Below are 21,351 nucleotides of genomic sequence, written 5' to 3'. Positions count from 1 at the left end.
GCTTCCTGATAAAATCTGGAAATGGATTGAAAATGGCGGACTGTTACAGGTTGATTTAAATTTGATCATGAATAACATTAAATGCACTACTGTAGGTGAAGAGGTATGATTTTTGTAAGCAGAATTATATGGCCATAGCTACAATCAAAGAGGATCTCTGTTTCTTTTTGTTAATCAGGGTTATACTAAAACTCTCCTGGACACTTACGAATGTTTCTTATTTAAGACCTCAAATGAGAGAAGTCACAAGCCCCGTTCAGTGTTAAGCATGTCTGACTCCTGTGTGCTGCACAGTATGATAGCTGATTGATAGGCGTGCAGGGGTGGACTCCCTGAGGGAGTGGGTGGTGTCTGTTCTTATCATCGTTATCCCCAAGGACCTAGCAAAGGGCTTGGAAGATAGAGGTGCTCAAGAAGTATTTGTTGAATGAATGAAGGTTGTATCCTTAGACCTTCAAGGAATTGCACAATCTATATAATCTGTTTTAATTCTACATACATACATAGGAGGAAAAAATGTTTCCTGGATAAGAAACTTTATTCATATTTATACATACATATGTTTATTCATATAAGTATATTCATATATGTGCATTCATATGTGAATTCATTATATATACAGGGTGTCCCCAAAATGTATAACACTTTGAATGAATATAAAATCAGTGTTTATTAACATTCAGTTCATTTTCAAAGTTTAAAAGAATCTACAGAAATGAATAATTTTTTTTGTCAATGCCTGTTTTCAAACTGATGACTGACTTGGTCCAGGCACTGCTGATAACGCAAAGCAGTGGAATCGCAAACATCAAGAATCATTCGTTTGGTATTTGTGTGCCCTCAATTCGTCCATTGTTGCCAGTTTTGTGCTATAAACTTTATCTTTCATGTATCCCCATAAAAAAAAAAAAAGTCTAGTGGTACTTCAGGATAAATTTTTTTTGTTCAAAACTTAGTCTGGCTTCACCCTTATTTCAAATCTGTTAAACCTGAAAAGGAGTGAAAATTAAGTGAGTTATCAGCTGTTAAAGTGTGTATACATTTTTGGAAACTGTGTGTGTGTATAAATTCATATTATATATATGTTTTTTTGGCTAAGGATCTTCATTTTCTTAAGTTTCGTGGCTTTTAAGGAAATCCTAACAATAATATTTGAGGGTGTTTTATTATTTGGAAGGCAGATGATTTTTGACAAAGACCTAAAGCTTTCATAATTTCTCACTGGTTGCTGTACGCAAGGCCATAGTTAAGATCCTCAAAACTCACAGAGGCAGATGCGGGGCAGTCCCAGGGCTCCTTCCCTCACCAGCAACTCCCTCAGCATAGCAGCGTGGAGTCTGCATTGGTTCAATATGTGCCTCTGGCAGACTGTTGGAAGTATGGAATATATAAATGTGCATGAATAGCTTAAACTAAGAGTCTCCAAAATAGGATTTATGTTACCCACATGCTATATTTATTTTTCATCCCCAAATCTATATATATAAAAGCCTAAGCAACCGAACAACTGGTTGACCTGTCGCTGTGACATGCACTGACCACCAGGGGGTAGACACTAATGCAGGAGCTGCCCCCTGGTGGTCAGTGTGCTCCCCCAGTGGGAGTGCCGCTCAGCTGACTGACCCATCCTGGAGGCCCACCAGCTGGGCGGCAGCCACTCACTCCCTCAGTAGTCCTGTAGGTCCAATCTCCAGAGAATGGGCCAGGCTCTGACAGACCGGCACCACGGGCACAATCCAGACAGCTCTGCAGGTCTCCTGGAAGTTGGCCTCAGGTACTGTGGCCGCTTCCCTTCCCTAGATGCTCCGCAAGGAAGAAACGATATAAAAGCAGCCGCCAGGTGGCTCTCGACAACTGGCGCAAAAGTCAGCCGGACAGATCCTGATTCTGGGCCAGCAAGGGTGTCCTACTGCCCGCCCGGAGGGCGGATCATGTCCCGGGCCCCCATCCCCTTGGAACGGGTGCCAGACGCAGGGCTCCTGGCTGGCGAACACTGCTATGGCGGCGCGAGCCTCTCCCTATCAGGACTGACTGGGCGTGAGCCTGCAGCAGGAGCAGTGAGGCTGGGATGAGCAGGAGCAGCAGGCAGCATTGGACTGCCAGTTTCAGCCCAATCCCCGCAGGCCATGCCGAGGGACCCCACCCGTGCATGAATTCGTGCACTTGGCCTCTAGTTTAGAAGTAAATTAAGATTTCCTATCTTTAATTTGTGAATTGACAATAGCACATGCATGCAATTTTCTGAGCAGGGCTGTTGAAGGCAGGACACAGTGAACATCACTCATTCATAGAGTCGCCAGGAGTTGGAGCTGACTCAACAGCATGTTTTGTGCACAGTCTGTGTTGGAAGTGCACGTTCAGTCATTTTTGCTGACAGAGACACTGGGTTATCCCCAGGTAGCTAAGGGTCATCTTATTACCTACCATTTTCATTGCTGTTAGGGTATGTATTCTTGTTTTCCAAGCCTCCATCTATCATGCCCTTTGGATTATCTATATCTTTATAACAGGCTGACTTATGCCACCAAGAGGGCCTTCCTGATCTTTGTCATACTTATATAGAAATATGTATTTTTATGAGAGGAAAACTGGAGCAGTTCCTTTTTGTGGTGAGACATTGTATTCTATGGGAGAACAACTCAGGTGTCACAACCATTAGAATAGCTTCTCTGGGGCCAGGTTCAAATCCTGATCCTGCTACTTCCTGGCTGTGAGACCACCTGGACAAGTTATTTTAGTTCCGATGCCACCAAGTTATACTTTCTAAAATGAGGCACAATAGTACCCACTTCATTGGTTTATTGTGATGGTTGAATTAGATAATTCTAATTAGTAGTATAGCTATATGGTGAAGCCTCTAGAACTGTGTCTGAATATACTAAGGTCTCAGTCTAAGTTGACTTTTGTGCGTGTATATGAATGGATTTACATATATAGAGAATATATTGTATGTACATAGGTGGAAAGCAAATTGCAGTTGGTCTGGACAAATGAAGCTACAGGCGCAGGGGTAAAATCCTGGTCTTGTAAACAATTCCTTGAAGATTTCTAGGAACTATTTTAGACTTCCTATTAGAACAGTTTATAGTACAGGTAACATTGCCTGCAGCCTAGATTTGTAATGAGACTTCTCTATACCATCAGTGTTAAGGGACAGGGTTAATATTTCTTTTTCTTTTTGCTCCTCTGAATGGATGAATTCCACTACCCTATCTTCAATTTCACTGATTCTTTCTTCCATTAAGCTAGTCTGCTGTTGAACCCTTCTACTGTATTTTTCTTTCCAGTGATTACATTCTCCAGCTCTGTGATTTGTTTGGTACTTTTTAATATTTTCTGTCTCTTTGTTGAAATACTTTGTTTATATATTGCTCTCCTGACCTTGGTGAGCATCTTTATGACCATGATTTTGAAGTCCCTATCAGATAAATTACTTATCTTTATTTCATTAAAATCAATTTCTGGATATTTACCTTTTTATTTGCAACATATTCTCCTGTTTCTTCCTTTTCCTTGATTTTCTGTTGGTTTCTGTGCATTAGATAAAAGAGACACCTCTCCCAGTCTTGACAGACTAGTCTTGTGTGGGAGATGAACTTCGTCAGTCAGCCCAGCCCAAGCTTCTGGTTGCTTTTAAACATTTGTCATTGTTCAAGTAGCTGTCTTTGTCCTTAGTGGCCCCAGTACTTGGGGCTGTACCAGACCCATCAGTGCCCTGAAGGGGGGGATAATCTCAGTCTACACCTAGATTTGGGCTGATAGAAGGTAGAAGCGGGGAAAGCATGCAGTCAAATATTTTCCATTGAACAACTAGGAGCTAGGCTTTCATTTGCTCGCTCCTTCTGTGCTGAACTTTAGTGGGATAGTTGTAGCGAATGATCACGTGCACACCCATTAGCTGCTGCTTTATTCACTACAGTCCTTGAGAAGGCAAGCCCCATTGGCTATCAGAGCTGGGTGATCCAGGAACCTGTCCCTTGGGTGGCACCAGACATGTGTTCAAGATCCTTCCAGAGAGAGGCTGGTGATTTGGTTTTATGTTGGAGGGAATTGGAGTGAGAGGGGGAAGCTTACTGGCTCCCAGGTCCAGCCAGCCCCTAGATGCATGCTAATTAGAAACGGAATGCTCTGGTAATAGGTTGTATGCAGTCAAATCCTTTCCAGGGAAGGAATGGGAGATGAGTGTCTCTGCCTGCATCCTCTACACTGAGCCCTGGGGAGGTGGCCATAGTGCATGCTTGTGTGACCATTAAGAACTGCTTTGTTTGCTGTAGTCCTGTGGGACTCGTAAATACAAGACCATTTGGCTTTCAGAGCTAGGTATTTTGGGAGCCTCAAAAGTTGGGGTACTAGATGTGTGATCCAATCCATTTGCTACTTAGGGAGAAGCTGGGAGTTGGGGGTTCTCTCCAGATTATATGGCTCTGTGCTGAGGAGGGGGTTATGGATGAGAGTGTGTCTCAGCCTTTCCCATTTTGAGGTGGTATCTTCTCATTCAGGTAGTTTCGGGATTTGTCTCAGGGAATTGCTGTAGATGACATCATTTGGTGCTTCGATGAGAGGGGGGATGTTCAGGAGACTCCTATGTCACCATCTTGGTCTCTCTCCTCAAATTTAGTAGAGTTTTACCCTAAGCAGTTCAGACTCTCTTACGTGCTCAATGCATCTTTTTCTAGTGTACATATTTCATTAGTGTTGCTTGTCTTCAAGGTAAATGAGTTAGAGTAACAAAAAGAGAAAGAGTCATGGGGCCCACTGGAGTTTATCATATGTTAGTGGGAGGGGCATCGTAAGTAGAAACAGTTTTTTTTGCTAGTAATTATTTCTTTGAATACTTATCCAAAAACTATTTAAAGCTTTATTATTCACACTTATTAAAGTTTTTTGTGTTTATTTATTTATGCTTTTTTGGGTGTATAAATGGATGTTGCTGAATGAGTTGGTTTATGTCCTGACTTTGTCATGGAAAAGTTTGATTGAAGCATCAGTATTTCCTTTTCCTTTTCAATCACGGAGAGTTCTGAGGAGGGCCTGAGGGCCTGGAGAAAGCCCGGAGTTGGAACGGACCGTGAATCCTATAAAGAAAAGCAGAGCCTTTTCTTGGCCCTGCATTTTACCCATCATTACCCAATATGCAACTGCGTTATGTGTTCTAGGGAAGGAAATATCCCGGGTTTTATTTAATTTTTGTGTCATAAATGAAATTGGATTCCTATTTTGTAAAATCAAACCCATTCTTTCTGTGAAGAAGCTTTCATGATAAAAGCTGTTGCAGAGTCCCAGGACCCCAAATTTGCAGTAAAGCTTTCAATACTTATATAATAATTATTCAATAGAATTTCATAATTTATCTTTTTCTGTTTTTGGATTTTTGCTTGTTTGTTTTTTAGACAGAAATATTTTCCAAGAGATTGACACACTTTTGAAAATTAGGTTAACTAGGATAAAATATTCTGTTTTATTTAGTTATTACTCAGATAATTTTTTGAGTTAAAGTCTTCCCTTTCTGCTCAACCAAATTACTTTCCTTCACTTGTGTTCCCAGATGCTTGACATGGCTGGCAAGCACCAAGCTTTACGCCTGCATTGGGGAGGCTGCTATTTGAGTAAGAGCCCAAAAGGACTACAGATGCCATCTCAGAGCACTGATAGCATTGCCCCTGGGAACATAGTAGCTCCTCTCCCAATGGAAGAGGTAGAGCTTGTCCTGTTTGTTTATTTACTTATTTATTGATTTTAGAGAAAGGGAGGGAGGGAGGGAGAGAGGGAGAGAGAGAGAGAGAGAGAGAGAGAGAGAGAGAGAGAGAGAGAGAGAGAGAGAAACATTGATGTGAGAGATACACATCGACTGGTTACCTCCTACATGCACCCGACCGGGGTCCAGGGATCAAACCTGCAATTGAGGTACATGCTCTTGACCAGGAATTGAACCCAAGACCCTTTGGTCCACAGGCTGACCCTCTAACCACTGAGCAACTGGCCAGTGCACCTTCTCCTTTTGTAAAAGAAGTTTTTAGGGTAAATCAATTGAGCTTTTGCAACTTTTCTGCAGGGCTGTCTTGGGCATAAAGTTAAACACAGCTGATGTACTTAGAGAGCCAACTTTTCATTCTGCAGATGGATGGTTGGTTGGAAAGCTGTCCCCAAGGAAAATTAACTGTTGGAACTGGTAGGACCTACTGAGGGTGGCTTAGAGAATTAATTATTTTAATTATTGATTCCAAAGATCACATTAAGAGTATACTTATTACTGTGCAAATAATATCAATGGAGTTAGTAACCAAAACAGATTTAAAGTTGAATACAGAAATTAGAGAAATGGTTTATTAGTTGTAGAATCCATGTTATAAAAGCAAGTCCAAGTAGAGCATCTGTGCAAAAACAAGACATGAATAGTGAACTCAAAGGAAATGTAGAAACGTTGCCACAGGCCCGAGTTTAATGGACCCGAGCTGTGTAATGTGATGCTGTTACTAAGAAGAAGGGTAGTTAGCATGATGCTTTTTTTTTATTATTAATAGAGTCTTCATAAATTAGTTTTCTTTGAAGGAGAATGTTTGTTTTTCTACACTTTAGAACTATTAAAGAAAAAGGAAAGCAATGCAGAGGGCCAAAAGGACTTCGGGAGAAAGTTTATAAGAGTAGGGGTTATTCAGCAACTGTTAAAATGTGTCTTGATGGTTTAGTGTTCTCTTAAGGAGTTTAAAGAGCAGTCATAATATTTCTTCTTATCTGCAGGAAAGCCATTAAGTGAGAATCAACAGTTCATTACGAAAGACCCAGTGGGAACTACCAGATTTCTGTGACATCTACATTTCGTTTCAAGCCACATACCCGAAACCATCACCTTCTTTCTAGGCAACAGGAGAAGGGAATGTGTGGGCCAGCAATGTTTGACAGAGGAAAATATCTGTTTATCTTTCTTTGAATAGAGGAAAGAGATCTGTGACTAGTAAGAAGCAAGGTTTGTTTAACACTTGAAATGAGCTTGGCTGGTGCTTTTATCCTTGAATACCGGTTGCTGGCTGTAGAAGTAGGAAGAAAATAGAGCAAGGCTCCGGAGCTTGGCTCTGTTGGTTGGCCCCGACTTGGTGTGTTCAGGTCTAATTAATCAGGGATGGCACATTGAATTATAAGACTCGGCCCACAGACTATGTGAAATGTCATCTTTGTTTTTTTGCCCCTAAACTTTGTACTGGACAGCAAGTTTGAAATAGCATCAGCTGAAATACCAGTGGGTAGGAAACCCATAGAGGACAGATTTATTACAAAATACAGATGTCCAGGTTTTAAAAAACATTTTCTGAAGCATTTGGAAATTAATGCATTATGGGTATTGACTGGTTCTGGGGTTTTATGTTTTTCTTGGGAAACTTGACATTTTTTCAAGCAGTTGTATATACACTCAGTATTTCTAGCATTCTATCTTATCACTTTGGATAGTATCGAAAGGGACAAATATCTCCACAGTTGCTTTTCTGACATTTAAAACTGGTATTCTATTCCTTCAGTTGCTAAGGTAACCCACTGCAGAAGTGCTGGTGGTGGACAGAATGTACTTTAAAATAGGCCCACGGCAAATGGGTGAAATTGCTTTAGAGCACTTAGCCACGCACATGCACACAGATCTGCATCATTTGTGAGGTTTAACTCCTTAATTTAAACATGTTTTCTTTCTCTTCCAGCCCTTTTTTTTTAAGCTTTTCATGTTTAAGGAATGGCTTTTTTTTTTTTTTTTTTTTGCAGTAAAGAATTTAGTACAGAGTTGAACTCTTAAGGAAAAGGACACTCTTTCCTCTCTCAATTGAAGTGGTAGCTCATCTCCACAGTTTAATATTTCTCAGTCTGGGCCTTTGGACTCGCAGCTCCGGCTTTCAGTGCAAAGGCAGTGAGTGGGCCCCGCCTGACCACAGCGGAGTGGCCAGTTTTCTGGTTACGTTGGATATCAGACTCACACTGCAGACTTTCAAAGGCCATTTCCAAGATAGGATGAGTCTACACTTTTTCTGCTCGTCAGTAATAAAACCGGATTGCATTGTATTTTCATTTGTCTCCGACACAGAACAGAGTTCCTGGTGGGTGGGTTGGAGGGTGCCTGTGGTGTGAGGGAGAGTGGAGAATGCCTGGTGCATTTAGGCTGGCAGCAAATATCTAATGAATGCATGAATGGGGATGCAATCATAGCCTTGAAGAAACATTAACAGATGAAAAAAAAATCACTGCGCAGTCTGGAAAGGGCGCATGACATGATTGCTGCTGATGGCACCGGATGAGCGCCTGTGCCTGAGGCCTGGGCTGAAGCACATTTGCCTAATGGCACAGCTGGTGTCCGACACTGATGCAATTACAGTGCTTCCTAAGCAGACAGCTAGTTCCCTTAAATTATGCTTTTAAATTATCACCCGAGGAAAACTGTTTTCAAATGTACCACATACCAGTTTAGTGACTGTTTATTATATTTTTTGGTATTAAAAGATCAGACAAATGTATATGACTGACAAGTCCCCCAATACTGGCTTTCCTCGTTCTCGAGAACTCTGTTCCTTGTAATATTTTCCTGGCAGACCCCTGACTATCCCGGGTAGAAGGTTGGGCAGATTTCACTTTCCTTCTACAGATCATGCAGCTTTTAAAACTTGAGGACTAAGTGGTCTGCTCAAAGCTACATCGCTGTATGCGTTCAAATCCAGACATGTCACCTCTTTAGCCTGTTCCCCTTTGCACTCGACGGTGCTGTGTCTGGATTCGTAGTATCTTGTATCGATGCCCGTATTTTAGAATTCAGCCTGGACATGTGAAGGCCAGACATTAGATTGCCATCTTTGAATTCTGATAAAGACTTTCTCATGTTTCCATGGAGTCAGTACTAGTTCCACGAGGTAAAATAAAGTAGAACCCGCCTATGTGAGGTGTGAGAGCCATGAAGTGCACTCCAGTATTGTGTATGCGATGCACGTTTTCTGGGATAACTGTGTGTGTGCGATCAGTGTCCTCCCAGGTTATTTTCAGTCAGGGGTGGTTGTCAGCTGAGTGTCCCAAGTGTATCTGCTGCAGAAAAGAAGATTCAGGGAACTAAAACCCGCCATGATGCTTGTTTCACTTCCCTTCTACCTTTTGGCTTTATGCGCCATCCACGCCCGCCACGCCGGCATTGTGCTCCATGGACGCACGTCCCGTTTCCATCTCTTTCCCATGAGCGTATTTATATTTGTAATTCCTGTCCTGGAATGACCACCCTCCGATCTTGCATGGGAGACTGATTTGTTTATGCACACACCGAAGCCCTGGTTAGACTGTCTATCAGGGGTCCTCAAACTTTTTAAACAGGGGGCCAGTTCACTGTCCCTCAGACCGTTGGAGGGCCGGACTATGGTTTAAAAAAAAACCTATGAACAAATTCCTATACACACTGCACATATCTTATTTTGAAGTAAAAAAACAAAACAGCAAAAACACCCGCATGTGGCCCGCAGGCCGTAGTTTGAGGACGCCTGGAATGGAAGAAGCCGTGAACATGACCTCTCCTTCTATTCTCATTGAGAGTCTTAAAAAAAATGTGAGATGCTCGGTTCTCTCTTCAACTTTCCATGTACGTTTTGGTACTTTATTTTTTCATTCTCTTTACGTTTCATTCATCATTTTGGCATTTTATAAACATCTTTACACTTTCAAGCCATGGAAGGTGTGAGGTTGGATTAACTGGCAGAGCAGTTTTCTCGGAGGTAGGGCACATTGTTTCTTTATTCCTGTTCACCCTCTTTGTGTCAAGCCTAGAACTGTCGTCATCAGACAGTGATTTCACAGATATTTATTTTACTCTGAACAAAAATGGGCTGACTGTGTGCTTTTCAAAGACAAGGACCATGCTCATCTCTGTGTCCGCAGGGCCTGGCATATAGTGTTACTAGAGTAAAAGAGTCCGTTCACCTGTACCCATCAAAGCCCAATTAAATGCGAACAGGTGTTTATAGCAAAGAAAGTAGAGGTTGATTAGTTGAGGAAATGGTGCTAAGCCTGGAATCACAGGTGAGCTAGTGCTAACCACTGGCTTCCAGGGGATGAGTTATATAGGGGAAAATCATTAATCATGGTGGCTAACGGAGTTGGGGTCATGGGCTCTACTGATTGGTTGGGGCCAGGGTAGGGCATCAGATCCTGATGTCAAACATGGCATTGTTCTGTCTGCTTTCTTGGGGGAGTGGTTCACAGGGTCATGGGCCTGGGGCTGATGTTATCTTTAATTTGACCAACTCTGTTTCTGTGGTCAAAAGACCTGAGGCTTTGTTCTTGCCAGTGTTTGATACTGACCAGAATCTGATGTCCTAAGGACTTAATGATGAAGGAAGGGAGTGGATGGAAAGAAAGGAGAAAGGGTCATGTTAAAAAATGGAGTTTCCTCATGGTTACACATAGTAGTAGTTTCATTCAGTGTTTATCTACTGAATGACTTAGATGCACAAATTGAGACCTCCATGAAGTACGTATGTGTGGCTTTGGAAACCAGAGTTATTTATTTTAATGAATTGGATTTATGTGAATTAAAAAATTATTCTTTATAAACTTACAGTGTTGAATATATTTTAGTGGCTGCACTCAGGAGTTACAAAACATTACTAAACCCTACAATGTAGAACTACTTCTGAATTAATTTGTGTTTTAAAATATCATTTATTTCTAGATTATTGTGCCCATCACATTTTAGCTTTAATATGTTAAAATATTTTAGTAGTTTTTAATATTTTGCTGGCTGTTAAAGGCTATATCCTGGCTTAGCAGTAAGTAATATGAATTTAAAATAACTTGCCGAAGTCACAAACATTGTTTTTTGTTCTTATTTATTGGTGAAACTTTTACCTAAAAGCTGATTGGGAAGACAGAGGTATAAATAGAAAACATATATTTTGTTAACCACTTATTTATTTAAGGTAAGAGATACCAACCCTGACTTTGCATAAGAATCTTGGGAATATTCAGAAAAGATGGATGCTTGGACTCTGACCCAGAAATTCTGTTTTAATTGTTCTGGGGAGGACCTTTAGCACAACTGTGTATTTTATTGTGTATGTGTGTGTGTATTCAGTCTGACCAACAGTGTGAGATTTTTTGGGGGGGTGGCAGGGGGAGCTGTTTCCGCCACCAAAAGAGCTTTCCAAGTCTGTTCTGTTAGTCCAGCTCCCTGTTCTCTCCTTTCTGGCTCCATCCTCACATTGAATTCAATGGGAGAGAACAGAAAGCACTCTCCCCTCTTCTTCTCCCCCCACCCCTCCCTCTTCCAGAATCTGCCCACTTCCTGGGAGATGGGAAGGCAGGGGGAGAGAGATCTTCTAATGTTTGAAGGAAAAAAAATAAAAAAGAAACTGAGCGAAATGTTTTAAGAGCGCTTTCTCATCTATACTAATAATAGAGGAATATGCAAATTGTCTGGGACACTGTCAAGTAACAGTAATGACTGAACAGCAGGCTGCATGGGGCAACCAGGCCGTCAGGGGGGTTAGTGAGGAATGAACAAACGACTGAACAGCAGGCTGCGTGGGGCAATGAGGCCAACGGGAGGGGGGGTGCAGTTGGGGGCAACCAGGCCGGTGGAGGGAGGCAGTTGGGGGTGACCAGGCCAGCAGAGGGGGGCAGTTAGGGGCAACCAGGCCAGCAGAGGGGGGCAGTTGGGGGTGATCAGGCCAGCAGGGGGGGGCAGTTGGGGGCAACCAGGCTGGCAGGGGGGCAGTAAGGGGTGACCAGGCCGGCAGGGGGGGCAGTTAGGGGTGACCAGGCCAGCAGAGGGGGGGAGTTGGGGGCGACCAGGCTGGCAGGGGGGTCAATTAGGGGTGATCAGGCTGGCAGGCAGGTGAGCAATTAGGAGCCAGTGGTCCCGGATTGTGAGAGGGATGTCCGACTGCCGGTTTAGGCCCGATACCTGGTATCGGGCCTAAACCGGCAGTCGGACATCCCCCAAGAGGTCCTGGATTGGAGAGGATGCCGGCTGGGTTGAGGACACTCCCCCACCCCCCTGTGCATGAATTTCATGCACCGGGCCTCTAGTCTATAATAATAAAAGCATAATATGCTAATTAGACCGGACAGCCAAATGACCTTCTGGATGTAATTCTGGATGTCCTTCTGTATGAAGCCGCAGTGGCGGCAGTGAGGCAGAGGTGGTTAGGGGAGATCAGGCAGGCAGGTGAGCAGTTAATGGTGATCAGGCAGGCAGGCAGAGGGGTTAGAGGAGATCAGGCAGGCAGGCGAGTGGTTAGGGGTGATCAGGCAGGCAGGCGAGTGGTTAGGGGCGATCAGGCAGGCAGGCGAGTGGTTAGGGCAATCAGGCAGGCAGGCAGGCAGGTAGAGTGGTTAGGGGCAATCAGGCAGGCAGGTGAGCAGTTAGGGGCATTAGGCAGGCAGGCAGAATGGTTAGGGGCGATCAGGCAATTGGGCAGAGGTGGTTAGGGGTGATCAGGCAGGTAGGCGAGCAGTTAGGGGCGATCAGGCAGGCAGGTGAGTGGTTAGGGGTGATCAGGCAGGCAGAATGGTTAGGGCCAATCAGGCAGTCAGGGAACAGTTAGGGCATCAGGCAAGCAGACAGAGTGGTTAGGGGTGATCAGGCAGGCAGGTGAGCAGTTAGGGGCATCAGGCACGCAGGCAGAGTGGTTAAGGGCGATCAGGCAGTTGAGCAGAGGTGGTTAGGGGTGATCAGGCAGGAAGGCTGAGGGGTTAGGGGTGATCAGGCAGAGGGGTTAGGGGCCATCAGGCAGGCAGGCAAGTGGTTAGGGGCAATGAGGCAGGCAGACAGAGTGGTTAGGAGTGATCAGGCAGGTAGGCAGGCAGGCCACTGGTTAGGAGCCAGTGGTTCCAGATTGCGAGAGGGATGTCTGACTGCCAGACATCCCCTGACAGGGTCCCGGATTGCGAGAGGGTGCAGGCCAGGCTGAGGAACTCCCCCCACCCCCGTGCATGAATTTTGTGCACTGGGCCTCTAGTTCAATATAAAAGTTCTGAGCACAGAATCAGGCAAACAGCTTGAAATAGGAAACATTATGACATTATAAATTATTCTGCTTGTTATAGAGTTTCAGATTTTTAACAGCAGTCAGGAAGACAAGCTTTGAAAAGAGGTTATGCAATTTGGCAGAGGTGGAGGTGTTCAATTAAAATGAAACATCCCTCCCCCCTCCCCCCCCCCAAATAAATAGGTCTCTTCCTGTTTGGCTGGTGCCAGGAGTTATTTGAACTAAAGGGTAACTACAACAGAATGACTAAGGATTGCTCTAATGGCAAACATTAAAAGGTGTGACCTATAATAACATCCTGGGCGCAAGATCACCCAGACACAAAAAGGAACTGAGCAGGCTGTGTCGTTCAGTCAACATTCCCATCAGGGCATAGAAGCTCATCTGCCCCAGACAGGGAAGGAGGCTCAAAGCCCAGGCCCCTCACTCGGCCACTCCTCAGTTTCTCTGCCTGGGAAACCGGGCTGGCACATCAAAGACATCAAGGTCCTAAGAGTGTTCATCCCTGCCCTGGGTTTTTCAGGAAAAGGATATATGAAGTGCAGCACACACCAGGAGGCCTTCCGGAGTGCCTGAGACCGCGTGCAGGGTTGGCCAGTTTGGTTATTACTTAAGGAAAGTGATTTATTTACTGCCCAGTCCAAATTTAAAGTTATTATCATACCTATATTAGGTTTGACTATGCCTTTCAATTAGCAAAAATTCAGGTTGGAAGATTGAAAAATAAATTACCAACCCCTCATGAATTCACATTCATTACTAGATAAAATATGAACTAGTACAACCATTTTAGAAAACACAGAGCCGTAATCTAATAAATTACTGCATGCTTATTCCAACAGATTTTGAATGTTAGAATTTTCATGTTTAGTTTGTTAAGGTTAGGCTTGTTTTAAGGTGTGTCTTGATGTCTGTGGAGTTCACAGCCCTAGGCTTTTTTTTTTTTTAAAATGTAGGCAAATTAGTTCTTTTGCATATTTCCAACATAACGTTTATCATGGGCGACTTGGATTCCAGACACTGGGTCATTGCCATAGAAATACAGGTGCATGAACTCTATACAAACCAGGCATTTTAAACATACACAAATAACTGAGATTTTGCCATTCGACTCCACAAATACCAAATGACTTCAGTTTGCCAGATAGGATGCTGGATGTTAGGAATAAAAAGCTTCAAGGACCCCCTTAACCTGTAAGATGATACAGTTAGGAAACAATCATGATATATAGAGCAGCAAACACCACAATGAAACCAAGACACTCAGATACACCAGGAGCTGGGGTGGCTTTGGCAACATTGAAATAATCCCACAGAACTAACAGATGGGTGAAGTTTGGGGGGGACCATGGTCTCCAGTTTTCTGGACAGGTGAAACCCATTTCTGCCGTTTCTCACCAGAGGACAAAGGGTGGAAACGGAGGCTGCTTTCCAGCGCTGGCCTCTGGGAGCCTGCCCTGCTGCAGTGGCACCATCTCCTCAGAGGGTGTCTGTTTCCAAAGTGTGGTCTGTTCCTAGCTCTTGTTTTCCCTGGAAGACCTGGCTGCATGTGAGTGAAAGGGGCTGCGAATGTGCCCCATAGTGGTGGAAAGAACCCTGTATCAGCAGCGAGGGGACCTGGCTCCAGCACCTACCGGCTACCCGACCTTGGACAGATGACTGAGCTCTCCACATCTGTAAATGAGGTGCTTGGATTCGGTGCTTATGGTGGTTCCTCCAACTCTGCCATTCTTATTATGTCTAATGCGTGGTCTCTGGTAAAATGTGTGAGACAAGAGTTTGGAAACAGGGACTAACATGGGTTTGTCTTCTTTTCAGTTACGCTTCCCAGAGAGTCCCTCCTCCACCTGGCTGTGCGCTGGGGCCTGCCGAAGCTGTCCCAGTTCCTCGTGTGTCTCCCGGGGGGCGTCCAGGCCTTGGCTTTACCCAATGAAGAGGGTGCCACGCCAGTAGACTTAGCTTTAAATGGGGGGCACTGCACGCTGGCTGACAGCATCACAAAGTGAGTCTGGCTGCTTGGTAGTTTCTCTTGTAATCTGTTTTTATAAGTTCTGCAAAGCATTATGGAAAAACTGAAATAACCAAACCACAAGCTAATATTGGTTTATGTTTTACCTTTAGTTTTCATGCATAAAGTACATACACAGATATACAGGTATATTTGGCATTAACACTTTATGGGGGAGAAAGAGGCAGGGAAAAAAGTCTCAAAATCTCTATAGGCAGCTATACTTAATAATAATTAATAACATTAATTAATATCCCCTACTTATTTTTTGGGTTTCAGCTTACATATCACTCCTTCAGAAAGGCCTTTTGTGTTATGGTCTTTTATGATTATTAATTCACAATAGTAATTATGACTAAAATTATTCACACTATTCACTGTAACTTAGAATTACATATATATAGTGATCACCTGTTTCATATGTCTCCCTCCTAAATCGGAGGGCTGAAACTATTTGTTTTACCCATTCCAGTGTTCAGCACATAACACTCACTGAAAGAATATAAGGTGTTTTTTTTTAATCAATGACTTACAGACAAACCCTAAAACACTATAAAGTCAATGGGTGGTTATCAGGATCTAGAGAAATAATTTATCAACTATAATGTTGTCATTTTGATGATGATATCCACACTTTCAATGAATTATGAATATATTGTTACATGGTTCAGATTGGTCAAGCTATGAAAAGAGGATTCATATATGGTCATTTTCTTCACTTAACATGTGGTAAAAAAAATCCCTCAGGCAAATGGGAAAGTATATTAAAAATTCCAAAGTGCTACAAAATATTAAATGTTGTCAGCATTATTATAGTATTAATGGACTTGTTTGGCTCATAGAAGTCAATGTAATTAATTTATGGTTTTATGATACATACATGGATCTTTAAAAATATATATATTTTTATTGATCTCAGGAGGTGAGAGAGAGAGAGATGATGAGAGAGAATCATTGATTGGCTGCCTCCTGCACCCCCTCACTGGGGATCAAGCCCTCAACCTGAGCACATGCCCTGACTGGGAATCGAACCATGACCTCCTGGTTCATAGGTCCATGCTCAACTACTGAGCCACACCAGGTGGGCCATACATGGATCTTGGAGTAGAAGTCAGAGCTTTCTTTTTTTGTGTGTGTTTTTCCCCCTCTCATTTGGTCAAATGATCACCAACGAAGGAAAGAACCCATCCACAGAGGATTGCCCTTTTCTTTGCTCTACCATGACCCAGCAGGACGGCTTCCTTTGACTTAGTCACTGTTCCATTGAGATCCTGGAGGCTGACTTCTTCATCTTGTAGCTTTTATCTTTCTTCTGGGTCCAAGACCAGAAGATATTATGTGTTTTAAAAGTTTACACCTCTACTAAATTCATTCGTGGGTGGAATTAGAAGTAGACTGACTTCAGCTAAATTTAGATCTTCCATTTTCTAAATTAATAGCAGTGATCTGATTGCTCAGAGCCCATAGTCCATTTGTCTCAGCGGCTTGTCATTGGAATAGGAAGTTGTTTCCTGGATGACTCTGGAGTCCCTGCCAGTTATTAATGCCAAGAGGTTAGGAAGATGCCCCAAACCTTAGAGCCGAAGTGCTCCTTATGGATCTCTTTTTGTCACTCCCTATGACGGAGATAACATCTATTGGATTGGAAGTACACTGCATTTGTGAAAGGCACATGTTCATGAACAGAATGAGGTCACGAAGAGGAAAGAGGCAGAGCACTAGTTCTGTGACACAAGGAACCTGGGAGCGAGCTGCTGGGGTGTGACATGCCGAGGGCTGTTACCTGGGAGCCACTCACATTTTCCTCCTGAGGTTTCTTTCTTCTTTTTATCGCATGAGCTGATAAGCCATCCTGAATACTATGATACTACCCAGGAAGCCTACATGTAGCCAATAAATGTGGAGCTGTTCTTAGCCAAAACAGAACAGAAAATAAGCAGATATTCAGGAATTTAGTTTGGGAATATTGTTCCTTTGTTTATGAGAGTGTATTCAAGAGTGAAATATGATCCAATTTATGCATGTTTTCATTTGCATGAGAAAATGACGTACAACAGCAGGCCAGTGTGTTTTGAATATTTCACTGTTTGTAACATCCAAACCTTACCATGTTCCCTGGAGATCATATCTGTTTTCCACTGTAATCATCTAATAAAGTGGTGGCTGCCTGCTAATTTGTTCTACTTGTGGCCCCATTAAAGGGAGAGGCATCTTTTCAGATTGAAAGGAGAATGAAATATTGAGGTAAAGTCAGTACTGTTTCATTATTTACATAAATCTTTAATGTATATAATACACGTAAATGGCTTTTCAATTGATACCTCCTCTAGGTTGAAAAAGAAAGATGGCTTTATTAGAACCTGTTTACACGACTTTATGTACTTACTGTCAGCAGGTAGCTTTCGAGGGCCTTTTTGCCAGCTGGGTTTGTGACATCGGGGCAGTGGGATGTGGAGGCGGGTGCTTCCAAAGCTGTGCGTGGGTTTTGATTTGTGACGTTCAGTTTGCAGGGCAGCTGTTCCCCGAGCTTCTCCCGAGTGCAGCTCAGCGAAGATGCCTTCCTGCAGTATATTCACGCGTCGGGAACACTGACCCTGACGCTTCACCACACGGCCGAGCATTTGTTGGAGGCAGACATTAAACTCTTCAGGAAATACTTTTGGGACAGAGCCTTTCTCACCAAGGTTTGTGCCCGTTATTCTAGTGTACAGTAACCCGCTCCTGGAGAGTGCAGGCAGCGCTCATTGTTTGGGGAACAGCATTTTTCTAACAGGAGCTCGAGGGGGAGGGGCAGGGAATTGGAAACTATTACACAGTAGAATGAAGATTATTATATAATATTTCGGTGGTAGAAAATAGGAGTTTATATAGTATTCTTGTTTCTTTTGCTTTTTATGAGCTCGCTTTGTCAATGGTGGACTTTAAAAATTCTAACATTGGATATTTTTATTAATGTATTGGTTATGCTGTAATTCTTATCTAAAGCAGTTGCATTTAGGGTAATTTTACTTGTGTAATATCTACTTGTGGGTGTCTTAATGGCTTAGGTGTAGTTGAGCATTTGTCCCAGGGTACAGGTTCTTCCTGAGAGGGGTCTCGTCACTTGAAACCAGTTCGTTTTCAGAGAAGTTTCCCCCCTCCTACAGGGCCCACACACCAGCACTGAGTGCCATCATAGCATGCCCTTCTCAGGGTTTAAGATGTTTCATCTTCACTATTTTTATTTTTTTGGGTGGAATCTGGAAGAATATAAAGAATATTTACATCTCTTAATTATTATTAAGCAAAATGTTCTTTTGTGGAAAAGGGCTGAGTTAGTCTAGTTGATAGTGCTTAGGGCATCAGGGTTCACCCACAGATCCCGTGACCCTGTGCTCTTAAGCACGTCCATTCATAAGGCTCGGGCTTCATGACGTATAGACTTTACAGAGCACACAGCTCAGGAGACTGATCTTGTTACTTACCACAGTTCTTGCCAAATGTTTGCTTCATAAAATAAAAGATTTAGCTCAAAACATTATCTCTAAAATACAGATTATTGTTGGCTTTTTCCATAATTGGTTTTATTTAATCAACTAGAATGAAACATACTCTTCAGAGTATGAACCGCTTCCTTTTGTTGAAATTTGGTGTGTAATTTTCTGGCATGTGGTGTTTCCTATTTTGCTTAAGGGGACTTGTCATTTAAAGATACTAAGCCTTCAGCCATCCCTGGGCTTCTCCCCCGGCACCCGGGTGTGGCTGTCCCGGCCGGGCACAGGCTTGGCCTGGGGAGCGGCACTGCTCGAGGTGCACTCTGCTCCGTGAGGCCCTTCAGGGCGGAGCTCAGCACCATGTGTGTCCTCACATGGCAGCACGGCACCTGGTGACACACTCCTGAGAAGGATGGAGCAAGCTCCGTGTACAGCAAACATCGCTGAACTTTCTCTGCATTATAAAATCCTCCAACTTCTTAGTTTGGGTTTGTGATTTCTCATAACACATTTGAGATAACACTGATCACCTTGGGGAAGATTTAGGAGGAGTAAATGTAGATGCTTCAATAGTCTTTCATAGTGGACTTTACAATAACAAAGACCAGATGGAAATTGCTTTCCAGTTACTTGGAGATTTTCACTTCATGAAAAACACTGAGAAAGTTTGTTTATGACATAATGCTGATAAAAGAATGAGTTATAATGGAATGGCCTTTTGTTCCAGGTCTTAGCACCCCTCTTTTCCTTCCTACCCCGAGTGGTGTGGCTGGGTAGTGAGTGGGGAGACCGGGAGGGAGCAAGGCTGAGATTCTTTAGAACATCCAAAGGCATTAATTCTACCCTGCTCACCAAATTTTTTATGGGATTATTGAATCTAAATTTTTTTGTGGCACGTACTTCTTACTTGATTAGATGTTATTTTAAATGTGAGCAGGTGGTAATTGCTACATAGGTTATCCACGCCAAAGCTTTACACTTTGGGTAACAAATATGAGATTATGCATTATTATAAGTATTCATGCTTTCTTAAGTTCTAGATTTCTAAAAGTCTATTTTTAATATGTTTTTATTGATTTTAGAGAGGAATAGAGAGAGACATCTATGATAGAGACACATTGATCAGCTGCCTCCTGCATGTTCCCTCCCCCCACCCCCCACCAGGGATCTAGCCTGAAACCCAGGCATGTGCCCTGACTGGCAATCAAACTGGGGACCTCTTGGTTCATACACTGATGCTCAACCATTGAGCCACACCGGTCAGGCTAAAAGTCCATTTTTATATCTGACTTGATCTGAGGGGCTAAATTCATCCTTGGTGAACCACAGTATTGCTAAGGAGGCAACTTCAGTCTCAGGGTTTGGGTATTGCACAGTTATCTGCAGTTTCCAGAACAATGGCAAAACCTTGCTGCGGAAAACTATGTTTGCTGTGCCACGCCCAAGAGCCGTTCGGCTGACCCTACTCAGAGCCACACTTGTTCAGAGTTGTAAAGGATTCGTGTCCTCACATCCTATTACAGCTGGCACTGGTGGACTGGAAATTTGTAATGGATATTAAATGTTAGATAATGACAGGTTGGTGCTACATATCCAAACTGTGAAGGGAGATATTAGATAATTAAATACTAGGCAAAGCTTAGCTATGTCTTTTACTCCAGTTTTAGTTCCCTCCCTGTAGTGGCATTTTGTCCATCAGAATGCTGAGAAATGATACACTTAATGTCATGCCAAGGGGTTGCAGGCATCTGTGTTTGTTGTAGGGTTGTCTAAGTTTGCCCATGTGTTCAATTTGGAACATGTGTTGATGCAGTCTTGGGTTGTTTTACCATTTGACTCATTAACACATAGTTCTGTTTTTCTTCACATTTTCAGTGGCCGTGGGAAATCCATCTCAATAGGAAATACAGAGGGCTCCAAAGAGGGCAGCTTCTCTGTAAGGTTCACAAACTTAGTCTCAGCCAGGGACAACCTGCACCTGTGTGTGTCAGCTTGCAGCCCAAGGCCCATGCTCAGCCTTGTTGTCATGAGGGTTGTGGTCCTCTCCCATCATCTGGGCCCCAGAGATCCCTGTGTCTTAGGGTGTGGATGGGGATTGGTCTAGGTGGGCAGATGCATAAAACAGTGGCCATTATTTCTGGTTTCAAGATTTTCTGTTCTCCGTTCCCCTTTTTGGTTCATATATCACATTCCTAGAACCTTGTTGTGACCTGGGGAAGCAGGAGGGGATTAGTTTCAGGGACAGTTTTGGCCCATGCCTCCAGGTTCCCCCTACATCTCTCACCGTCTTCCTGGGGTGCTGCCTATCTTTCCCGACCTCCCAGACCATGCCTCTGGGCTGTCCCTGCTCTGAGGTCCTTGAATGTGATTTTTATCTCTTAGTTGCAGATTTGAAGTCTCAATTGGTAACCAGTGATTTTTTTCTCTTGCTTCCTTAGACTCTTGAAGAGCAAGAAACCAGGCTAGAGGAAAGATCAGATATGCCCTCCAGTGCTGCAGAAACCGAAGAAGGTATGCATGCTCCTTCTCCCCTCCGCCTGCCCCCCCCCCCCCCCCGGGGAGCTCAGAAAGTGCACAAGACTACCCGGCTCCCTGGGCTTGAAGTGCACAGTGAAGAAGAGACAGGACCAGGGGGATCAGAGGCAAGGTCAGGGTTGTGGGCTACAACGTGGCCCCTGGGTCCTCTGACAGCATCCCATGAAATACACTGTTTTCCCGCTTTTGTTTAACAATTAGCATCTACTGAGTGCTGTTTGCCAGGTCCTGGGCCAGGTCCTCCCACACTCCTGATCTTCAGGGTACTCTCCTGACACACCGATTATCCTCTTCCCTCCCCCCGCCCCGCCACTTTCAAGTTCGGTTTGTTCATCCC

At 43.5% G+C, this 21,351-nt stretch overlaps 1 protein-coding gene across 3 annotated transcripts in view; it reads left to right on the top strand.

Annotated features, from left to right (window-relative positions):
• The window catches only part of ARHGEF28 (Rho guanine nucleotide exchange factor 28), a 259,482-nt gene that overhangs the window by 95,510 nt on the left and 142,621 nt on the right, over nucleotides 1-21,351 (top strand). For all 3 annotated transcript variants that reach the window (XM_079796132.1, XM_079796130.1, XM_079796131.1), the window contains exons 5-7: nucleotides 14,817-15,000; nucleotides 17,510-17,690; nucleotides 20,918-20,990. In XM_079796132.1, coding sequence (XP_079652258.1) covers nucleotides 14,817-15,000; nucleotides 17,510-17,690; nucleotides 20,918-20,990 — 438 coding nt within the window. The remainder of the gene's footprint in view (nucleotides 1-14,816; nucleotides 15,001-17,509; nucleotides 17,691-20,917; nucleotides 20,991-21,351) is intronic.

This window comes from Cnephaeus nilssonii (assembly GCF_951640355.1).
Source record: "Cnephaeus nilssonii genome assembly, chromosome: 2".
Lineage (NCBI taxonomy): Eukaryota > Metazoa > Chordata > Mammalia > Chiroptera > Vespertilionidae > Cnephaeus > Cnephaeus nilssonii.
This window is presented reverse-complemented; position numbering and strand designations above follow the sequence as displayed.